General features: G+C 43.6%; 1 protein-coding gene across 1 annotated transcript; it reads right to left on the bottom strand.

Annotated features, from left to right (window-relative positions):
* Positions 1-607: 607 nt before the first annotated feature.
* Positions 608-1,572, bottom strand: LOC140463623 (cytochrome b-c1 complex subunit Rieske, mitochondrial-like). The gene has a single exon (XM_072557867.1). The coding sequence runs from the start codon at positions 1,476-1,478 to the stop codon at positions 780-782; it is 699 nt and encodes a 232-aa protein (XP_072413968.1). The 5' UTR covers positions 1,479-1,572; the 3' UTR covers positions 608-779.
* Positions 1,573-2,832: the final 1,260 nt, after the last annotated feature.

The raw sequence follows: 2,832 nt of genomic DNA, 5'->3' as shown, positions 1-2,832 counted from the left end.
TTAAGGGGAGGGCAGGGATTAGATCCCCTGTTTATTTTTTTCTTTGCCTATTTAATCCCAAGGGCTTCTTTTTTTTTTCTTTTAACCCCCACACTACCGCCTAACACTCCTGTTTATTTTTTTTTCTTTCATTTTTTGTCCAATTCCCCAAAGGGAAGGATACACTCGAGTGGCCAGTCACAACTCCAGGGTGTTGGTGGACACCGCGTGCTCCTTCTCCAAGGACACCCGGGCTCTAAAACATTCCTGTTTTTTTTAAAAATTTAACCCCCACACTACCGCTGAAGTGCGGTAGTGCTTATTTTTATTCCCCAGCACCCATGGTGTGTGTGTGTGCAGGTGTAAAACACAGTGAAGGACACAAAGTGCATGAATCTTTATTCAATTTCCACCACCAGGAAGATATGAAAAACACCCGAGTGGCCAGTGACAAGCACTGCCCTTCACATTAAAGGGCAATGCTGTGTGATCAAACAGGTTAAGGGGAGGGCAGGGATTAGATCCCCTGTTTATTTTTTTCTTTGTCTATTTAATCCCAAGGGCTTCTTTTTTTTCTTTTAACCCCCACACTACCGCCTAACACTCCTGTTTATTTTTTTTTGGAGGATGCAAAATCAATATTTATTGATGTTGAACTTGATTTACATCAACCCCCTTCCCCAACAAGCACTCAAAACCACAAAGACTCCTTTAACAAGCTGGTGCTAAGAATGTTCAGTTCAATATAGCAGATAGAATACCAGTAAAAGTGGAAGGTACTCGAATTAAAGTTCATAACATTAACCGACAATTACAAGATCTTCGTTAATGAACTCATATGGTGGCACTTCCAAGTTAAGTGGAGCTGGGCCTTTCCTGATTCTCCCTGATGAATCATAGTGAGACCCATGACAAGGGCAGTAGTAGCCACCATAATCACCAGCATTGGATATTGGTACACAGCCCAGGTGAGTGCAAACACCAATTAAAATCATCCACTTTGGATCTTTCACTCGGTCAGAATCTAATTCTGGATGTCGCAACTCAGCCAAGGTCACTGCCTGTTCGACCTCAATTTCCTTAGGTGAACGGTGGCGGATGAAAAGAGGTTTGCCTCTCCATTTGAAGGTCATGTTCTTGCCTTCTGGAATTTCATTCAGCTTAACTTCAATCTTAGACAATGCTAACACATCAGCAGAGGCACTCATGCTTGTGATAAACTGAGTAACAACATTCTTTGCAGCATAGGCTCCCATAACAGCTGTGGTTCCAGTTAAGAAGTAAGAGAAACCTCTCCTGAAATCACTGCTATCTTGTGAGCATTTCCTGGCATCTTGAACTTCTTGTCGTCTATAATCAGAGAAGTCTGGAACTTTAATATCGCTGTGTGCGTATCGAACTCTGGATGCAGCGTTGAGGCCGGCGGTAACAACGGCGCCGCTCCGGGCCGCCTGGCCCTGCAACGACTCCCGGCAGAGCACGGGTCTCTTCACATCCATGATCACCGCATCGGCCTTGCAGACCACGCCGAGCGCCAACGGCTTGAGCTGCGACGGCACGATGTTAGTGGTAGCGGACAGATACGGGGCGAAAGGCCCCAACACTCCTGTTTATCTCTGTCAGCCAGATCTTCCTGATTGGGCCAGTTTAAGAGCTTCAATGAAGGATATCATAGTCTTTGAGATGCATCTGGCCCTTGTTCAATCACTACAGTATGCGAGAGAAATCACATCATAAGTTAGATTTGGATGTCCCATTGAACATGCTGGTGTCTTGGCCTGATATAATTTCTTGGAACTTATATCCTTTGTCTAGTAGTGCGTCAATGATGTATCATTTAGATTTGTACTGAAGTGCTTTTCTGAAAGATTTGCTGAATGGGTTCAGAAAAAAATTACAAGGGTGCTGCCAACATTGGAGGGTTTGAGCTATAAGGGGAGGGCTGAATAGACAGGGGCTATTTTCCCTGGAATGTCGGAGGCTGAGGGTTGACCTTATGGAGGTATATAAACTCACGAGGGATACGGAAATGATAAATAGGCAAGGTCTTTTCCCTGGGGTGGATGTGTCCAAAATTAGTGGGCATAGATTTAAGGTGAGAGGGGAAAGATTTGAAAGGGATTTCATGGACAACGTTTTTCACGCAGAGGGTGGTGCATGCACAGAATGAGCTGCAGAGGAAGTAGTTGTACAATTACAACATTGAAAAGGCATCTGGATGGGTATATGAATAGGAAAGGTGTAGAGGAAGTGGGCCAAATGATGGCAAATGATATTACATTTAAATAGGATATCTAGTCATAGAATCATAGAGATGTACAGCACAGTAATAAACCCTTCAGTCCAACTTGTTCATGCCGACCACATATCCCAACCAAATCTAGTCCCATTTTTCCAGCACTTGGCTCATATTCCTCCAAACCCTTCCTGTTCATAAATCCATCCAGATGCCTTTTAATGCTGTAATTGTACCAGCCTCCACCACTTCCTCTGGCAGCTCATTCCATAAACATATCATCCTCTACGTGAAAAAGTTGCCCCTTCAGTCCATTTTATATCTTTCCCCTCTCACCCTAAACCTATGCCCTCTGGTTCCAATTAGGTTTTAAGTTTGTTTTTGCATGAGGAATGGTAGATGGAGATGATATTGAGCAATCTGTTTAAATTGTCTCATTGCAAAGATGGAAGTTTGTTAATTTCAAGGAAGAATTCATTAGATGAAGAGAATATCCAAGTCCAGCACAAATACACTTAAAATCCAAGTGATTAGATTGGATTAGATTAGATTCCCTACAGCGTGGGAACAGGCCCTTCGGCCCAATCAGTCCACACTGACCCTCCTCACAGTAACCC

This window comes from Chiloscyllium punctatum, chromosome 38 (genome assembly GCF_047496795.1).
Source record: "Chiloscyllium punctatum isolate Juve2018m chromosome 38, sChiPun1.3, whole genome shotgun sequence".
Lineage (NCBI taxonomy): Eukaryota > Metazoa > Chordata > Chondrichthyes > Orectolobiformes > Hemiscylliidae > Chiloscyllium > Chiloscyllium punctatum.
Note: the sequence above shows the minus strand (reverse complement) of the source record. Positions and strands in the feature narration are given on the sequence as shown.